The sequence below is a fragment of the Puma concolor genome, chromosome D2 (assembly GCF_028749965.1).
Source record: "Puma concolor isolate L17-30 chromosome D2, mPumCon1.1.hap2, whole genome shotgun sequence".
NCBI lineage: Eukaryota > Metazoa > Chordata > Mammalia > Carnivora > Felidae > Puma > Puma concolor.
The window spans coordinates 73,190,327-73,209,960 of NC_141677.1; the positions used below are offsets into that span (position 1 = coordinate 73,190,327).

General features: G+C 34.0%; 1 protein-coding gene across 2 annotated transcripts in view; it reads left to right on the top strand.

The window, feature by feature from the left end:
* The window catches only part of ATRNL1 (attractin like 1), a 772,750-nt gene that overhangs the window by 216,039 nt on the left and 537,077 nt on the right, over positions 1–19,634 (top strand). For both annotated transcript variants that reach the window (XM_025917756.2, XM_086680957.1), the window contains exon 20: positions 19,302–19,395. In XM_025917756.2, the coding sequence (XP_025773541.2) occupies positions 19,302–19,395 (94 nt within the window). The remainder of the gene's footprint in view (positions 1–19,301; positions 19,396–19,634) is intronic.

Consider the following 19,634-nt stretch of genomic DNA (forward strand, 5'->3'; position numbering starts at 1 on the left):
TGTTAATTTTCGTTACTGACATTACACATCTGGCAAGCTGAGGCACAATGCAGTGGAAAATTAAAGGGAATGAAAGATAAATGCCTATCTTATTCACTATTGCACATTCTTTGATAGTTTATGAAGCTGTAAATAATTCCTTATAGTTTCCTTGTTTCTTAAAGTTGGCAAGATAATATTTTGCTGTCTGTGACTTCTCTATGGTGATGTAATATATGAAAGTCATTTTTATTTTTTAGGGCCACATTAGCTATCAAACTAAATCAACAATATGTCACATCTGGTGAATTATTTTTAATGCAGCCATGGCTAAAATCAATTTATAAAAAAATGGGAAGTGTAAATTTATCGCTATTTCTCTATTCACCTTATTGAAAAAGTTCATTTTTCATTAGTAGATGCATTTATTAAAATTCAAAGTTCTGAGGACATTAAGAGAAAGAAGGAAGTAGATTTATGTTTGAATGGTAAGGCTTTAGAAGTACTGCAGATTCAGATATTATTTTTTAAATTCAGTCTACTAAAGTCAATTTAACATTGTTGCCAATATTATATAAATGTACTTGTAGATTTTCCTCAGATTGCTCTTAGCCTATGGCACATTTATAGCTATTCTTTTATTATAATTAACTCTTCAAAGTGGTTTTATTAATACTGGTCAGAATGGCCAACATTAACAACACGAGAAACGACAGGTGTTGGTGAGGATGTGGATGAAGGGGAACCCTCTTGCACTGCTGACGGGAATGCAAACTGGTGCAGCCACTCTGGAGAACAGCATGGAGTTGCCTCAAAAAGTTAAAAATAGAACTACACTACAATCCAGCAATTACACTACTAGGTATTTACCCAGAGGATACAAAAATACTGATTCAAAGGGACACATGCACCCTGATGTTTACAGAAGCATTATCAACAATAGTGAAGGTAAGGAAAGAACCCAAATGTCCATTGACTGATGAGTGGATAAAGAAGACGTGGTGTGTATGCACAATGGAATATTACTCAGTCATCAAAATAATGAAATCTTGGAAGACCTGGATGGCTCAGCTGGTTAAATGTCCGACTTCGGCTCAGGTCATGATCTTGGGATTCGTGAGTTTGAGCCCCGCGTCGGGCTCTGTGCTGACAGCTCAGAGCCTGGAGCCTGCTCTGGATTCTGTGTCTCCCTTTCTCTCTGCCCCTTCCTCCCTCGTTCTCTCTCTCAAAAATAAATAAACATTAAAAAATTTCAAAAAAAGGATGAAATCTTGCCATTTGTCACAACATAGATGGAGCTAGAGAGAGCTATGATAAGTGAGATAAATCAGAGAAAGACAAATACCATATGATTTCACTCATATGTGAAATTTAAGAAATGGAACAGATGTACATAGGGATAAAAAAGGAAATAGAGAGGCAGACCATAATAAAGACTCTTAACTATAGAGAACAAACTGAGGATTACTGGAGTGGAGCTGGGTGGGAGATGGGCTAAATGGGTGGTGGGTATTAGGGAGGGCATTTGTTGGGATGAGCACTCGGTATCATATGTAAGTGATGAATCACTTTATTCTACTTCTGAAAGTACTATTACTTTCTATGTTAACTATGTTAACTAAATGGAAATTAAATAAAAGCTTGAAATAAACCAAAACACTTTAAAAATGGTTTATTAAAATTACTTTGTTTCTCATCGATGTCCAGGAAGATGCAAATTTGCTCTAGGGCTGCCTGCCATTTACTTCCATCCTTCTTTCTTTCCTTTCATCTATGTATGTTTGTATGTGTGTATGTGTGTGTGATCTATCTATCATTTATCTATCATCTATCAGTCTTTGTAACTATGGAAGTGTGTAATATTGTAAAGAGCTTGGGCTTTGGAATCCGACTACTTGGGTCCATATCCAGGCAATGCCACTGTATCTTGGATAATTATTTAACCTTTTATTGTCTCAGTTTCTTCACCTAAAAATAGTGTGACTAATTTAATTTATTGTGAGGATTAAATGAGATACTTTACATAGGAAATAATATGTGTTTCTGGCAAATGTTAACTCTAGAATGCTATTATTGCAATTATTACTATTATTTTTATTATTACAGTTGATAACACCAGCAGGCTTAAGTATGTTGAGAAGAATGTATAATTTAGACTTTTGGAACAGTATTATTTTTGTCATATAATCTCCAATCTGACTCATAAATTTTAGTAAATGAAAATAAGTGAATGCTTCATTGAATAGGATGGCTTAGTATACTACAATGGCTCAACACTTAACATACTGAATTACTTTCCAATGAGGGATTACCCCTGAATTCATATACTATTATTGAGTACTTAACTATATGCAAAACCCTGTGTGAGGACTTAAATTTCTATACATCGTGTGGGTGCTATAATAGTGTTATGAGGAGTTTGAATGATAGAAACATGGAGAAAAAGACTAATTCTGTCAGAAGGATCTGGGTAGGCCCTTTGGAGCTGAGTTCAGTTTATAAATTTCAGTGTTACGTGTTTTATCATTAGTTGCATGCTTTCATTATACCTTGTTCTCAATGTGAGACAACTGAACTATAATGCTGTCAATCCCTAAATGTTTTAAAATATTTATGTGTACTTGTTTTGAGTATTCATAAAAAGACGTATTATAAGAACAAAAAATCCTCTCCAAATCATGAATTGTAAGCATTTTAAAAGTTGCAGTCATGTATGATCAAGAGTTTTCTTCATCTAGGTTTTACTGTTTTTGGTTAATTTTTTGCAGGATGTTTAATGGAATTAGTTGGTATTATCAATAAGATTATTTATCATTGCATTCATAATTGGTTTTGGCAAAGTCTAATATTTATTAAATTATGTCTTTTAGTTCATTTGTTGTTCTTTTCATAGGCTTTTGAATAATAAACACTGCTGATTTATTTTTCTTCCTACATATGTTTTTATTTTTAATGTGATAAAGAAACTCTTATTATTTTCCAGTTTTGGAAAAAAAAGAGTTCTGTCAACATAGTGACAGTTCCGTTTTTACCTTTGTTTCTTATGAATACAACTTCTGTTTTTCTTTGTGGTAGATTGTGGATATCTGCCCATAACTGACTCTTACAGAAGTATCTAATATTTCAAAAAATACACTGGACTATGACACTACTATCCTCTGAGCCTAGAGGGTAGTAAAAAGGAATATGAATGAACTCTTCTTTCTCTTGAGTATGATGGGAGATTTTTTAATTTCAAACCCTTCTCACATATTACAGGTGTTTATAGGAGCTGAAAGTTTATAACCAAATGAACTTGAGCGTTTCTTGAAATAAGTGTAAGAAGTTTAATACTCTCAAACTGGGAACATTGACCTGAATAATCTAAAACTGCAGATAATTGAAAATTGCTTGACATGTAAATCTTATTTCTGTTAATTATTTTGACACAAAAAAGTCAAAACTTTGTATTTTCTTAGTATACATGATTATAAAGGCCAACCTGAGACTTAAATATCCCAAAGACAGGTCATTAAATGAATAATTATATAATTAGATGTAGATATTTAGTATACGGTATAGGTATGAGGTTTTACTTTGATTAAATATTTTCTTCAGTGGGGCACCTGGCTGGCTCAGTCAGTTGGGTATCTGACTTCAGCTCAGGTCATGATCTCACAGTTTGTGAGTTCAAGCCCCGTGTCGGGCTCTGTGCTGACAGCTCGGAGCCTGGAGCCTGCTTCAGATTCTGTGTCTCCCTCTTTCTGCCCCTTACCCCCTCACACTCTTTCTCTGTCTCAAAAATAAATAAACATTAAAAAATTTTTAATATTTTCTTCAGAATAATGTTTTTTAGATAACTTTAAACACATTAAAAAAACAAGAAAGGCTTTTTAAACTATGCAGAGCTACCTGCTTAAATTGAATGATTAAAAAGAACCTTTATTTCATAGCTTCTACAATATTTTAGCTAGTTTGTCTTCTTTCTCTACTAATTATTTTGAAATGTTTTGTTTTTCTGGTCAAAGTTTTCCTCTAACTTCAGATACTCATAACTCTTTTATCTACTTCATCATCTTTTATCTACTTCATCATTCTGAGCTCTTTTTATCTATCCTCATAAAAGGAATCAAAAGGGCAAGAACTGAGTACATGAAAAGTAGTTAGACCCGACATTAAGTCAGGTAATTTCAGAATGACCTTGATTGTGGGTTAGTAGAAGGTGCAGCTTACTACTTCCTTCTGTTAGATGCCTTTTCTTTAAAGTTTATTTACTTGAGAGAGGGAGGGAAGGGGGGGGGGAAGAGAGAGCGAGAGAGAGAGAGAATGAGAATGAAAGAGAACACATGCGTGTGTGTGCTACTGTATGAACAGGTGCAGGGCAGAGGAGGGGCAGAGAGAGAGAGAATCCCAAGCAGGCTCCGTGCTGTCAGCACAGAGCCAGACATGAAGCTGAATCTCATGAGTCATGAGATCATGACCTGAGCCGAAGTCAAGAATCACATATTCAACAGACTGAGCCACCCAGGTGCCCCAGATGCCTTTTCAAATAGATGTCTGTGGGCTGAGCCTCATGAAACTGCTGGAGACATAGTCACTGAACTTTTGAGTGTTGAGGAACTTTTGCTTGGCTTACTTTTGTACCTTTATTAAACTTACCCCCTTTCCTCAAGATCTCCTTTCCTATTTTTTATTTGCACAAACTTCTCCTTTCCACCTATCCTAACTTAAACTTAATCTTCATGTCAGCTTCTGGCATTTGGTAGTGTTATTTAAGGTTCTAGGCCTGATGATATAGAATATTTCCACCTCTAGTTACATGTTTTTAGCAATGAAGTGTGTCACTTGCATGCTTTCTTTTCATTAGCACGAATGTATCACTAATGTATCACTAATGTATCATTAATGTGTCACTAATGTATCTCATGGAATTTTAAAAACTACTGAATGATTTTAAATTTATAAGTACAACACGTATCTATTTGCAACTAGGTAGAAGCCATTATTTTATTTAAAGTGTATAATATTTCTCTTTAATTTCATGCGATGTAATCCTTAGCCCCCTTATCAAGCATGAGGTTTTGTGTTACGAGGATCTGGGACTCTTTGGTTGTTTAAAAAGTGATGTTAGATATTATAATTTAATTTAACAGTAAAAATGGCCCTTATACTATCATACAAATGTTAAGGAATTCTTACTTGCTTCAAATGGCAGGCCTAGGGTGAACACTAAAAGGGAGATTTGAAATGGAGCGTATTCCTCCTATTCTAAAACGCCAACCATTTATTTAGCATACTCTAGAAAATTAGAGGTTACTCTAAGAAACTCTAAGCATGTATTTGGTTTTATTCTGATTTTTATGGATGTGTTAAAAAGCAAAATTACACTAAATGCCAATTTGGATACATACTTTTTCATTGCTCAGATAATGCACAAACACTAGTTAGTGATGGTGGACAAGTTAATTATATATTAGAAATGCCTAGAACAGGTGTAGGAAGGCATCAGCATAAGTATTTTCTGTAAGTATTTCATAACCATATTAAAATCCTTCTAAGGGGCGCCTGGGTGGCGCAGTCGGTTAAGCGTCCGACTTCAGCCAGGTCACGATCTCGCGGTCCGTGAGTTCGAGCCCCGCGTCAGGCTCTGAGCTGATGGCTCAGAGCCTGGAGCCCATTTCCAATTCTGTGTCTCCCTCTCTCTCTGCCCCTCCCCCGTACATGCTCTGTCTCTCTCTGTCCCAAAAATAAATAAACGTTGGAAAAAAAAAAAAATTTTAAAATCCTTCTAATATATTATTAACAAGGCACACCTTTTCTCTCAAGGTCCATTTTTATATACCATAGAATATGGATGCAAATATTTGCTTTTCTCTTAATTGCAAATAATTTTATCTATACCTTTTATCTTGCTTTTTCTCTGCGGGCTCATCTACTGATTTTATAAGAATAATAATCTGTATTTTTAGGATTTAAAGAAGTATATAAACATTTTATTGTGTATTTATTTTAATAAACAATTTTAACGTGTTTTTTGGTTTCCTGTTAAACGTTCTGTACAAGGCCACTACTGTTCATATTAATTCATTCAAAAAACTGAATTCAGTGACTTTGTTATTTAAAACTCTTCTCCCTTCATCCCCATCTTACTTGTTGATAATACCCATTAGGCCCACACAATTCCTCTCTTCTTTTGCTGTTGGATGTTACAGGTTAGCTGAAATGGAATAATTTCTTATTAAATGTTTGCTGAATGAATGAATGAATGAATGAATGAATGAATACCCTCTCTACAATTTCTATACCCTCCATACAATGTCTCCATTTGTAATCTACCTTTATATTTCCTTTATAAGAAGGGAAGCAAAGACATAATTTTCGTCCTAAGAACATTCAGTAATTTTATTACCATTTCATAAATCTTTCATTGCATACAACGTGAGAAATAAATTAAAAACTACTTAGTAAGACTTACAATGCCTTTTATGCTGTGCCCTAAAATAATTTTTCCTGTTTCACATTCTATCGTGTTTCTCATATTCCCTCACATCTTTACTTCTCTTTTTCTGTATTTCCACATTTTAGTTAATGACACCGAAATTTTCTTTGTCAGTTAAACTCCAAGCATTACGTTAAAAGTACATAATAGTTAATACAATAAATGTATTAATAAATTATAATGTATAATAATCTATTAATAAATATATAATAATAGCCCATAATATATATAAATAATAGTTAATAGTTTATTTATGCCAGAAATATTGCTAGGAACTTTGCCTAAATTTTTATGTTTCATCCTAAGCATTTTATAAAGTATATACTATTATATTCATTTTTCAGGTGAGTAGACCAAGAATATAGGCCTAAGTACCATGTTAAAGGTTATGCCTACAGGTGCTAGAACCAGAATTCAAATGTGAACTACCTCATTCTTCTACTCCAAACCTGTATGCTCTCATATCTTTTTGAATCTTAGCTATAATCAGTGGTCAAGTCTTATCCGTTTCAAAGCCACAGCAATATCTAGTTGTTTCTGTATTTTAGCCTAGGCGATTCTAATAGTTTCCCAACAGATCAGCTTCTCTTTCTTTTAATTATTCTTTTCTTATTTATTTATTTATTTATTTATTTATTTATTTATTTGAGAGAGAGAGAGAGAGAGAGAGAGAGAGAGAGCAGGGGAGGGGCAGAGAGAAAGGGGGAGAGAGAATCACGAGCAGGCTTTGTGCTGTCAGGCTAGAGCCCCAAGCAGGGCTCAAACCCAGGAATCCTGAGATCACGACCTGAGCTAAAATCAAGAGTTGGATGTTTAGCTGACTGAGCCACTCAGGTGCCCCTCTTTTGATTATTCTTTTATTTTATGGCCAGGACATTCATAATATTGTACCTTTTTACCTCAGGCCCAGCCACTTGTTCCTTCAAACCCAGCTCTTTACCCATTTGAGCTACGTTTACTTCCTTGGACATTGCTGTACCTCTGAACTCCCTAAGTCATTTTCCAGGTCTCATCTCTGGAAATTTCAGCCTGAAAATGTTTTGTAATATTTCTCCTAGCTTCAGGCAGTGTTGGTACCTCCACGGTGATAGGCATCAGTGTTTTTGTAAGTCATTGTTTACTTGTTTTTCTAAGTAGTATGCAGACTTGAGAAAAGTTTGTCTTATATGTTTTTAATTTTTTATATTGTGTTTGTATCCTCATTCCATAGGTGGTAGTACTGTGCTTGGTTTATAGTTAGCATTTTGTTATATGAGTGTTACTAGGAAAATACAATATTTGTGTTTTCTGTTTTACTCATTTGCACATAATCTAAAAGAAAAATAATTCAAATTTCCTAGCTAAGTAACTTTCTAGTTTCAACCAATATTTTCATTAGAGCAAGAGGTAGAAAAGTAGCTTACTGTTATTTGCAAGCTGATTTTTCTTAAAAAAAAAAAAAAAAAGAAAGAAAGCTATAGAGATGCCTGGGTGGCTCAGTTGGTTAAGCGTCTGACTTCATCTCAGATCATGATCTTGCAGTCCGTGAGTTCGAGCCCTGCGTTGGGCTCTGTGCTGACAGCTCAGAGCTTGGAGCCTGCTTTAGAGTCTGTCTGTCTGTCTGTCTCTCTCTCTCTGTTGCCTCCCCCACTCACACTCTGTCTCTCTCTCAAAAATAAATACACTTAAAAAAAAAAAAAGAAAACTCTTTTGTTTTTCATTAATAGAGGGAACAGTGAAGCAATTTTGGTTCCACATGTATATTTTATTTTGCTGGGAATGAAGATTGGTTTTAATAATTTTAGATGATGTTTTATTCTTTACTCATAAATTATTGAGCAGTAAGTCAATATTTTATATATAAGTTTTTTTGTTAAGTACTGAAAAAAGAAGTTATATAAAGTTTAGATAAGGAAGAAAGTTCAATTTATATAATTTTCTTCTATTTCTAGTTTTTCTAGAAAAGATAAATAGAATCTCTGTGTTTCACTTTTCAAACTTACCGACCACATTTCTCCTCACTGATGTATTAATTTTCGGGTCATTTTAACAGAATGTATTGTCCTGTAAATGTTAGCAGCTAACTTCCAAATATTATCTATTTCACTTTATCATATAATTTGTATTTTAAAAGTATATTTTTCATATTCTTCTATCTGTCAACAGCTAGTTCTTTCAGTAAAAGAAAGCATTTGGGTATATTATCGGTAATAGAAGACATTTGGGGAATTATCCACAGAGGAAGATTTTTTTTTCTTGAAATGGTAAGGTCTAGTGTTTTCTTGAGAAATTAAATTGCTTATTTCACATATTGCTAACAGCATCCCTTCTCAAAATGGAAACAAAACAAAACAAAACCCTTAATAACTTGTAGAGAAACAAGAACACCTCAAAGTTATTAAACATAATGTTGTTATTTACCTACAGGTCAGAAGCATAAGCCTGTATTTTATTTTTGGGAGGTGTATAAATGTTTAATCTTTTCAAAATTGAAAAGGTCTATTTAACTTTTTTTGTTTTGACATAATTCAATACAAAAGTTGCAAGTAAATACACAGTCTCTTCCCTCTTCTTGGTGTCTCAGTTAATCATTGAAGACTTGATAGGCCTTTATCCCTTAAATACTTTAGTGATATTTTCTAAAAACGAGAAATTCTGTAACCTTATAGTTATAGAAATCAGGAAATGAACATTGGTGCATATTGTTATTAAACGTAGACCTTACTTAGATTCCACCATTTGTCCCAGCATTGTTCTTTCTTTTTTTTTTTTTTAATTTTTTTAACGTTTATTTATTTTTGAGACAGAGAGAGACAGAGCATGAACAGGGGAGGGCCAGAGAGAGAGGGAGACACAGAATCTGAAACAGGCTCCAGATTCTGAGCTCTGAGCTGTCAGCACAGAGCCCGACGCGGGGCTCGAACTCACGGACTGCGAGATCATGACCTGAGCTGAAGTCAGACGCTTAACCGACTGAGCCACCCAGGCGCCCCGAGCATTGTTCTTTAGAGAAAAAGAAAATCCAAGATTACTGGTTGTATTCATTTATATGTCTCTTTACACTTCTTGAATCTGGAACATTTTTTGAGCCTTTCTTTTTATCTAGTGATGTTGACATTGTTTAGGAATACAGCCTAGTAGTGTGTGTGTATATATAGAATGTGCTACAGTATGGCTTTGTTTGACATGTCTTTATGATTATATTCTGATTACACACTTTGGGCAGGAATACCACTGAAGTTATGCTAAATTGTTTTCACCATATCATGAGCTACATGCTATCATCGTTCCGTTAATGGTAATGTTCAGTATGAACGTTTGGATAAAGTGTTGTCTGCTAGATTTATGCACTGTAAAGTTACCTTTTTATCCTGTCATGAAAAAACTATCTTTTGGGAGATTCTTTGAGACTGTGAGTATTGTATTAGTTCTTAAACTTTCACCTACTAGTTTTATGATTTTTACCAAATGATTTTCTCATTCATCAGTTTTCTATACTGATTATTTGGCTTGATTTTACAGTGAAAAACTTTCTCTTCTTTAGTTTGTATAGCTTATCTATGTATCTATCTATGATCTATCTCTTTGTATCATTATCTATTTTTCATATATCTATCAGTGAACACTTTATCATTCTTTGAGCATTTTCTTGTGTTTTAGGTACTGTCTTGTAATATTCCTGCCCTGACTGGCAACTGGCATTTCTTAAGCTACCCTGTTTCTGTTAGTGGGCTCTTTGCTACAAAGACATCTTTATTTTTGGATCATCTCAACAGACAGAACTAGAGAATAAATATCTGTGTCTACCCATAGACATATATATATTCTTATACATAGCTACACACACTGGTACACATTTTTACCTCTATTTGTATTTTATATTAAAATCCATGAGTTTACCCTAATACCTAATTTTCTGTCCCTTACTACAGGGTTCATTCTATTCTTCCTACTTTCCAAATTTTTAATCCAACTTTCATTATCCACAGCATATATTTTTTAATTTCTTCAGTCTTAGAATGTACAGAAGGTATTTCCAGAGTTGTGACCCATACCTCTGTGAAAAGGAAGAATATTAATTGAAGGTTAGCATTTATTTATTTATTTTGTCTCCAGTGTGAAGACATATAATCTCTAACTGTGTTTAAAAATTACTTGTGTTTGGGGCACCTGGGTGGCTCAGGCTATTGAGTGTCCGACTTCAACTCAGGTCATAATATCACAGTTTGTGGGTTTGAGCCTTGAAGCGGCTCACTACTGTCAGTGTGGAGCCTTGCTTCAGATTCTCTGTCCCTTCTTTTTCTGCCCCTCCCCTGCAATGTGTGCTCTCTGTCACAAAAACAAGTAAATGTTAAAAAAAAAAAAAAGTACTTGTGTTCATTCTTTTTCCCTCCTTCAGTGTGGTTGTTAATCATCTGAGTAAGGGTCATTCATTTATATCTGTGTTTAGTTAGCTTTAGGGCCACCTGGACCCCATCAGTATCATTGATGTTATTTTCTTTTTTGAGTATGTGAAACATTTACATGGTCCCCAAAGTCAGGAATGTACAAAAAATCATTTTCCTCCCTACCTCCTCCCCCCCACCCCCAATTCGTTCCATGACATTCTTATTCATGCCTTGTAAGCAACCTGTCTCAAACCATTCTCTGGTTTATCCTCCCTATGTTTTTTAAATTAAATATGCAGAAACATGCACATTTTCTTATTTTTTTACACAAAGGGTAACATGTCTATTGTACTTTTTTTGTCATATAATAACATAATTTGGAAATCATTCCATGTTACTTACAGAGATCTTCCTCATTCTTTTTATAGCTACCTAGTACTGCATTTTGAGAATATACCACAGTTTATTCAACTATTCTTCTAACTCTGAATATTTAGGCGAATTCCAATAATTTCAAATGTCAGTAATGGTAGTGGAAACTTCTGTGTGCATAGATATTTCTGTACTATAAGAGGTGTTTCATCAGGATAAATTCCTCAAAGGGAGCATGCTAAGTTAGATAAAAACATACACAGTATTCCTAGCAATGATTGTACCAGTCTGCATTCCCACTAGCAGTGTATAAGAGTACCTATTTCCACATAGATTTGTGAACAGAATATATTTTTATACTTTTCAACTTTTGTCTGATAGGTGAAAATTAGTAAATCAGTGTTTTAATTTTTAGTTCTCTTATGGGTGAAGTTAAACTTGTCTTTATGTATCTAAGGACCATTTTTATATTTTATGTTAATTGTCTGTGTATTTGTTCAATTCTCTTTGGGGATATTTTCATATTTTTTCCTCAATTTGACATGAGTTCTTTACTTATTAGGAATATTATCTATCTGTTGAATAATTTTCTCTAAGTTGGTCTGTCTTTTGACCTTGCTTATGGTGATTATTATTTATTTTGCCATGCTGAAGTCTTTATATTTTAATGTCATCAAAATTATCACTTATTTTATTTTAATGTTTTTTTGAATGTTTATTTTAGAGAGAGAGAGAGAGAGAACCCAAGTGGGGAAGGGGCACAGAGAGAGAGGGAGACACAGCATCTGAAGCAAGCTCCAGGCTCCAAGCTGTCAGCACAGAGCCTGACATGGGGCTCAAGCCCATAAACCTTGAGATCATGACCTGAGCTGAAGTTGGATGCTCAACCGACTGAGCCACCCAGGTGCCCCAAAATTATCACTCTTAGAATTAGAGTTAGAATACCTTTTTTTTACATCCTAGTTATCTAAGTTACTTGTATATTCTTGGCTTACCTGTATAGTTTTACTTTTTTACATTTAGGTCACTGATGCTTTTGGAGTTTAATTTTGTGTATGGTGTGAAGTATGGATCTAAGGTTACCTTTTTTTGGGGGTGCCTGGGGTGGCTCAGTCAGTTAAGCTACCGACTCTTGATTTCAGCTCAGGTCATAATCTCACGGTTTGTCCCGTGAGGCTCCATGTCGACAGTGCGGAGCCTGCTTGGGGTTTTCTCTCCCTGGGTCTCTGCCTTTCCCCTGCTTGTGCTCTCTCTCTCTCAAAATTAATAAATAAATTTTTAAAATTAAAAAATATAATGTAACCTTTTTCTATCCATTGTCCCAGTGACATTTATTTTAAAAAATTCATTTTGATCCATGATTTAATATAGACACTTTTTATATACTAAAGTTTCATATGTATTTGGTTCTATTTATGGATTTTCTATTGTACTCTGCTGAGCTGTTTCTCCATTGATGTGCCATTATCTCAGTGTTTTAATTATAGAGAGCTTATGAATGTTTTAATGTCTAGTAGGCTGTTTTTTTTAAGCTTTTTTAGTGTTTTCCTGGCTATTCTTGCATGTTTATTTTTTATATGATGATTATTATCAATTAATTCCCATCAAAATGTGGTATTTTTATTGAGATGTAAGATTCATGAATTAATTCAAACAGAACTGACATCTTTGTGATGTTGGTTGCTTTTTTTTTTCAAGAGCAACATTTTTTTTTTATTTATTCACAACTACTTTTATGCCTACAATGGATTTTTCATATATTTTTAAAAAATTTATTCCCAAATATTTTATCTTCTTCATTCCAATTATAAACTAATTTTCTATCTGTTACCTGTTTTTTATTATTAGAAGGTTATTGGTTTCAGTATGTTATTTAATTATGTTACTTTACTGGATTGTTTAATGTTTTAGTTTGTGTTACTACTGCTTCTCTGGGATTGATTCCCAGGCATACTACTGTATCATTTCCAGGTGGAGATAGTTTAACTTTTTCTTTCTAGTTCTTAAGTATCAATTAATTTTTCTTGTATAATTACACTGGCTAATATCTCCAGTACAATATTAGTAGTAAAAGAGTTACTGGATAGTCTTGCTTTGTTCCTGTTCTTAGCAGAAAAAAATGCTTCTATTGTTTCCTTATTACGCAAGATATTGATTATTTTTGTATATAATGTCTGTAGATGTATATAGTTATCTAAGAAGTATCATCTCATTCCTGTTTTCTTTAATATTTTATCAGGAATGAACATTTATTTTTGTCAGAATTTTTAGTGTCTAGAGTGACAATATTTTTTTCTCTTTAGATTTTTTAATATGTATATTAATGAATCTGCAAATGATGAGTCAACCTTGTAAAACTAATAGTTTTAGTGTGTTTGATTGTGACGGTTGGTTTGTGTGTGTAAAATATGTGTGGTCAGTTTCAGCTTTAAACACTTTTTATTTCTATTACATTTTATTTTATTTTAAGTACAGTTATCTTACAGTATTAAATCAGTTTCAAGTGTACAATATAGTGATTTAAGCTTTTGAACTTTAAAAAGTACATTGTAAATCATATTTGAAATTAACAACATATGTGGTCAGTAGGCTACATGTTGTCTACATGTACATAAATTCATCACATGCAAACATATATTTTCTGATAAGAGGTTTAAGGAATCCCAGAATATAATTCTTAACTTCGCTACTTACTAGATGTATAAGCATGGCTATGTTTTTGTTTGTTTGCTTGTTTTGTTTTTTCTTTGAAGCCATTCCTATGTCAAATGTGTATAATAACATGAATGGTGAAAGATTAAATAGGTAATATGTGTGAAAGTACCTCAGAAATAGTATAGTCATGTATAGATACAAAATATTGGTATTGTTATTAACCTACTTCACGTTTTATATTTATAACATAATGAATACTTAATGTTTTTTCAGATTATGTGATTCATCAATTAAGTATTCAAAGCATCTTTTAAAGTAACTTCATTGAAAACAATACAGATTCAAAAAGATATATTTTAAAAAAAATTTTGATCACTTTTGAGAGAGAGACAGTGTGAGTAAGAGAGGGGCAGAGAGAGAGAGAGAGAGGGAGAATCCCAAGTAGGCTCCGCACTGTCAGTACAGAGCCTGACGCGGGGCTCGAACCCATGAAACCATGAAATCTTGACCTGAGCCGAAACCAAGAGTCAGACACTTAACTGACTAAGCCGTGCAGGCACCCCCCCCCAAAAGGGATATTTTTTAAAAATTCAGTCAATTTGAACTTAAGAATTTGAACTTGAGGCAAGTAGTGATTTTTGGTGGTAGGACGACGAGGGAACAAAACTGGTATTTCTTTCGATATTGATGTTTGCTTTGTGAATATGTTCTAATGTTTTATTCTTGCCTCATTTGTAGCCCATTTATTCATTTTTTAGTTGAATAAATACTAGATTAAATAAATAAAATGTAAGAAATCAATTACAAAGGGTTTAAATACTTTAAGCAGTCATTAGCAATGGTCAAGAAATATAGCCGGATAGAGTAAGAAAATAAAGTATGACCCATTTTCTTTTATCAAGGAAAATGAAACAAGACTAAGGTTACTCTTTTATAAAACTAAACACAGGGTATTGAGAATGCAATTCCAGAAGAGTTGAGTTAAAATTCATTTTGGTGAGGGGCGCCTGGGTGGCGCAGTCGGTTAAGCGTCCGGCTTCAGCCAGGTCACGATCTCGCGGTCCGTGAGTTCGAGCCCCGCGTCAGGCTCTGGGCTGATGGCTCGGAGCCTGGAGCCTGTTTCCGATTCTGTGTCTCCCTCTCTCTCTGCTCCTCCCCCGTTCATGCTCTCTCTCTGTCCCAAAAATAAATAAACGTTGAAAAAAAAATTAAAAAAAAAATTCATTTTGGTGAAAAATTTTAATTGTTTTAAATAGGAGAGGGTTCTCTTCTATTAGGAAAACAAAACCAAGTGGTTTTAAATGTGGTTTCGGGAAAACTGACAAATTATGTGAGTCCAGACTGTCTAGATTAGGGATTGGCTTTTTTTTTCTCTCTCTAAAGTGTTAAATAGTAAATTTTGTTTTTGTAGACCAGATACAGTTGCTACTGTTGTTGCCTCCTCCTTCCCCTCCTCCTTCCCTCCTTTATCGCCACCTTCACCTCCTTCTCTTCATAATCTTTTAAAAATGTAAAACACAGTCTTAACTTATGGCCCATACAGAATTGGAAATGGGCCTCAGGGATACAGTTAGAATAGATGTTAGCATTTCTCTTTCCATTTTTGAAAATGTTAGCTTTGGAATATAAAATAAAAATCTTACAGCCTGGCACTTTATGACTTTCCAATCTATAACTGAAATCCTTGATACAGTGCCATTTGCCTGAAGGTTCCAGTTACTTAGTTCTAGATTCTTGTTTCCCATCCAATTACAGTTCTAGAGCAATGCCTTACACCCAAGATTATTTAGTACATATTGGATCTAGGACTAAATAACTGAGTTTTACTACTTTTTATTTAGGCAAGTACAGATGTCAAATATCCTAACTAAACAAAGTCATTTCTGTAAGTTAGATGGTCTGTTTTTAATTATGAGATCTATCTAGGGGCACCTGCGTGGCTCAGTCGGTTAAGTGTCCGACTTCGGCTCAGGTCATGATCTCGCAGTCCATGAGTTCAAGCCCTGCGTCGGGCTCTGTGCTGACAGCTCAGAGCCTAGAGCCTGCTTCGGATTCTGTGTCTCTCTCGCTGTCTGCCCCTTCCCTGCTCATGCTCTGTCTCTCTCTCAAAAATAAACAAACATAAAAAAACTTAAAAAATGAGACCTTTCATTATTTCAGTAAAAAAAAAAAAAAAAAATCACACTGATCACACTGTCTCAACAACAGGTACATGGCAAAGTTGTAATTCTTGCATTTTTAGTGAGAAAATCAGGTTGCTAAGGTTATTATTGGTATCAACATTTCATGTTTATATCAAAAAGAAACCACTATATTCTGTTTTCCCTTTTCATACATAAGTTTGTTGCTGTAAATAAAAATGTAAGTTTGAAGAATAGAGCTTTAGGTTAGCTATTTGAACATTTGCCTTTGCCAGAATTCTTACTACTTTAAAATATAATATATAGCATATCTACTAAAAATCAAGTATAATATGCTGGAAGTATACAAAGGATATTAAATGGGCATTATTTCCAAACTTCCATAAATTATTACTATAGGTATTCCACAGATAGTAACGATAGAACCATGAAAGTTACTTAGGCACATGAACTGACTTTGCAACAAGTACTGCCAATGACTGCTTTTTGGTTTCATGTTTCAAAGTATAGGGGCGCCTGGGTGGCTCAGTCGGCTAAGCGTCCGACTTCAGCTCAGGTCATGATCTCGCGGTCCATGAGTTCGAGCCCCGCGTCGGGCTCTGTGCTGACAGCTCAGAGCCTGGTGCCTGTTTCGGATTCTGTGTCTCCCTCTCTCTGACCCTCCCCCATTCATGCTCTGTCTCTCTCTCTATCTCAAAAATAAATAAACGTTAAAAAAAAATTTAAAAAAAAGTATATTCCTCACGTACAACTTGTTGGAATAACCCATATCACATCTTTTTTTTTCTATTCGTATTGTTCAGTTTTGCTTATAAGTTGATATTTCAGCTTTATACTGTAGAGGAAGAGAAATAACATGTGACCACATAATGTCCCTCTAGTGTATGTCTAGGCTATAAAATCATCATCATATAAAATTTGCCAAACAAAAGGCCACCGTATGATGGTTTCATAGGTGCTTATTCAGCATAAAAAGATAACCTCAAACGCTGACAACAGAATAATTTCAACAGTGTCATGAAGTATAAATCCTAAAAAATTGAATTTAGAATACATTTGTGCCATTTTAGCCTGAAGTACAGAACCACAAGGGAATTCTCTCAAAATGAGCTTACATTAAAAGGTACTTTAACACAATTTTTTTTTTTTTTGGTCTCAGGAATTATTAAAGCTACTATACAATGAAAATTCTTTTAAGAAACTCTGCAAACATAACTCTTATCCAGTTCTGCCATAAAGGGTAAATAAAAGGTTTATCTGAGTTTTAAAATATTAATGTGTATCATTATTTTTAGTAAAGTGCTGAATATAAAACAATATGAAACTCTGCAAGTTAATACTAAGATATCATGGTACATTCATTTACTATTTCTGAAGTTAGATGTAATCAATACATCTTAGGGACCCATTATTGCTTGTTGATAGTTTTCTTTATTCCTTGCAATACTACCCATTGTCATTCATTTTTTGTAATTCTCACATGTTGTGTTTCCATAGTTAATTCTACAAACTTAAAGGAAAATTATGCTGATTTATTTAAATATTCTTTAAGTGGAAGCAATCACACTTTTCTGTGGAAATCTCTTCTAGCAAAAAACAAACAAGCAACAAAAACAACCCCAAGTTCTTAAAAATCTACCTAGTACCAAAACTAGGGTAGGGTTGGGTGTATTTACTTTATATTAATCATGAAAGCAGATAATCATAAGCAATTAGAAAGGTGCATAGTGTTCTAGAATATTTTATACTTTGATCAAAACCAGTGACTCATTAACTGATTTATATATGTATATCTGAATCAGGAAAAGACCACATTGTTTCATTTTCATCAAGAGAGTGATGTAACTAGATGGAGGTGTGTAGGAACAGCGTAGTTCTCATTGAAAGTCTTTGAAAGGGCTAGTGACTTGGTTGGCCTTGTCTCTTTAGACTATATTTTAGGATTGGCAATGAGTTGTAGCCCAGGTAGAAAGATCAGATATGGGATTGTATTGGTGTCAGTAAGAGAAGGTGAATGACAATACTGTACTACCAATTAGTGGCTATCACAATGAAAAGGAGGGATTAGATACAAGAGGGATTGTGCATGCAGAAACTAGAACCTACCAATCAATTGGATGTTGGACACAATTAAATATGAAGTTGGTGTTCCAAATGATGGGAATGCTACTCTTTAATAAGGAATGCAGAGTAAGATGAAATGAGTTCACCTGAGCCAAATTGACTGTGTACTATTACACCATGGAATGTTTCAGTTAATATTCTGGAATACTAAAACTGAGAATGATCTGAGAAGCTTATTAAGATGGTTTGGGGGCAATAAACAGGCATGCTTTTTTGACATGGATAGAACTATTTTTATTATATCATTGGCAGTGATAATAGCAGTGGAAGTAATAGCTGCATATATTAGGTGCTTGATTTGTGTTAGATATTTAAAAACACATGTGGATCCTGAGAAACTTAACAGAAGACCATGGGGGGAGGGGAAGGAAAAAAAAAAGTTAGAGAGGGAGGGAGCAAACCATAAGAGACTCTTAAAAACTGAGAATAAACTGAGGGTTGATGGGGGATGGGAAGGAGGGGATGGTGGGTGATGGGTATTAAGGAGGGCACCTGTTGGGATGAGCACTGGGTGTTCTATGGAAATCAATTTGACAATAAATTTCATATTAAAAAAATAAAAATAATAACACATGATCTCATTTAATTTTCACATCCCTACTAAGAGCTAAGTATTTTTATTTATTTAATTATTGTTTCAATTTTTTATTACAAATTCTAGTTAGTTAACATATAGTATACTGTATAATATATAGTAGAATTTAGTGATCCATCACTTACATATAACATCCAATTAAGAACTAAGTATTACTGTCATTTTTTTTGCAGATGAAGCAACTGAAGCATAGAGAAGTTAAATAAATTGCCCAAGGTCACATAGCTGGTGATTATAGATGTACATTTTAATGCCAAGCTGTTTGACTCCAAAACTCTTGTACTCTTTGAAATTCATTTCATCAAGTAGATGTAGCAAATCAGAAGTGGAAAGGAACCCAAAGAAGAATACAATAATATGTGTATCCGTACTAAACTTCAGGATGCCCCAAAGACTTTAAAGAGTTTCACAAAATTTTTAAATAAGTGAATTTACTTGCCTTTAGTTAAAGATAACTTATGTGGTAACCCTAGTTTTTGGGTGGCAGGGAGAAAATACACAGTATAAAAATAAGATAAAAATAATACCCGGAAATGTGATACAAGTTTTTGATGGAGAATATTAAGTGTTATTTTTGTTTTGACTTACAGCTTGTACATGCAGTGGCCATGCCAACATTTGTCATATGCACACAGGAAAATGTTTCTGCACAACTAAAGGAATAAAAGGTGATCAGTGTCAATTGTAAGTAAAAACGAATTTTTAAAACTTTTGTGGATTGAATTTCTGCTGTAAACTAATTGTTTAGGTTTTCTTTTTTAAGTTTAGTGTTACACTAGTTAAGCAGCCAATATTATTGTAAACTAAGTTCTGTTGCATTTTATCAATTCTCATGAAAAATTAAGCTTTTAAATTTTTTTAATGTTTATTTTTTGAGAGACACAGAGTATGAGCAGGGGAGGGGCAGAAAGAGAGGGAGACAT